General features: G+C 31.0%; 1 protein-coding gene across 1 annotated transcript in view; it reads right to left on the bottom strand.

The window, feature by feature from the left end:
* Window positions 1–381: 381 nt before the first annotated feature.
* The window catches only part of LOC103583724 (structural maintenance of chromosomes protein 6-like), a gene marked incomplete at both ends in the record, with an annotated part of 7823 nt that continues 7411 nt past the window's right edge, over window positions 382–793 (bottom strand). Inside the window, one exon of the mRNA XM_008564966.1 lies at window positions 382–496. Coding sequence (XP_008563188.1) covers window positions 382–496 — 115 coding nt within the window. The remainder of the gene's footprint in view (window positions 497–793) is intronic.

Below are 793 nucleotides of genomic sequence, written 5' to 3'. Positions count from 1 at the left end.
TTATAGAGAGCAACATTACGTAAAAAAGAATGCATAAAATATCATGTAGTGTACTTCATTTAAAAAGTAGAATAATAAAAATATATGTATCTGTAAGGGCAAATAAAAAATGGATTTGACAGCCAATTAAGAACAAAAAACTTTACAGCACACTGTACCAAAAGAATAATACCCATTTGTGAAAAATTTTACAAAGAATAGCCTAAATTTACAGTTTCCTAGGGCAGAAAATGCACAAACCAACCAGCTCTATATTATCCTGTAGATTTTCTAATGAGGTAAAAGTACAATGGTGAAACATATCAACAATTCTATGATAAAAAGAATTTCAGTTTTGAAAAATTTTAAATAACATAAAATACAGCAAGCATCTGGTCTTACTTTAATTAACAGCACTGACTCTATGTTCCTCATGTCAATTAGGCTATTTGCAACAACTACATTATCTATTTCTAAAGCCGTCAGAACCGATGGAAACTCTGAATGAACAGCAGCTCTAGGAGACAGAAACACACAAGAATTAACTTACTAAATTTTAATTATTAATATATATGTAAAAATTTTATATATATAATTGTATATATATCCATGTAAATATGTATTTTAATGGGTGAGTAGACCATAAACAATAAGACAATATAAAATATCTGATAACATTTAAAAACATACCTACCTATAATAGGCTTTTTTTTATTTAACAAACATTTATATGAGGGTACGTCAAAAAGTTCATGTAGGGCCGGCCCGGTGGCGCACTGGAGAGTGCGCCGCTTGGGAGTGCGGTGGCGCTCCC

This window comes from Galeopterus variegatus, unplaced genomic scaffold (genome assembly GCF_000696425.1).
Source record: "Galeopterus variegatus unplaced genomic scaffold, G_variegatus-3.0.2 Scaffold27138, whole genome shotgun sequence".
In the NCBI taxonomy this organism is placed as follows: Eukaryota; Metazoa; Chordata; class Mammalia; order Dermoptera; family Cynocephalidae; genus Galeopterus; species Galeopterus variegatus.
Note: the sequence above shows the minus strand (reverse complement) of the source record. Positions and strands in the feature narration are given on the sequence as shown.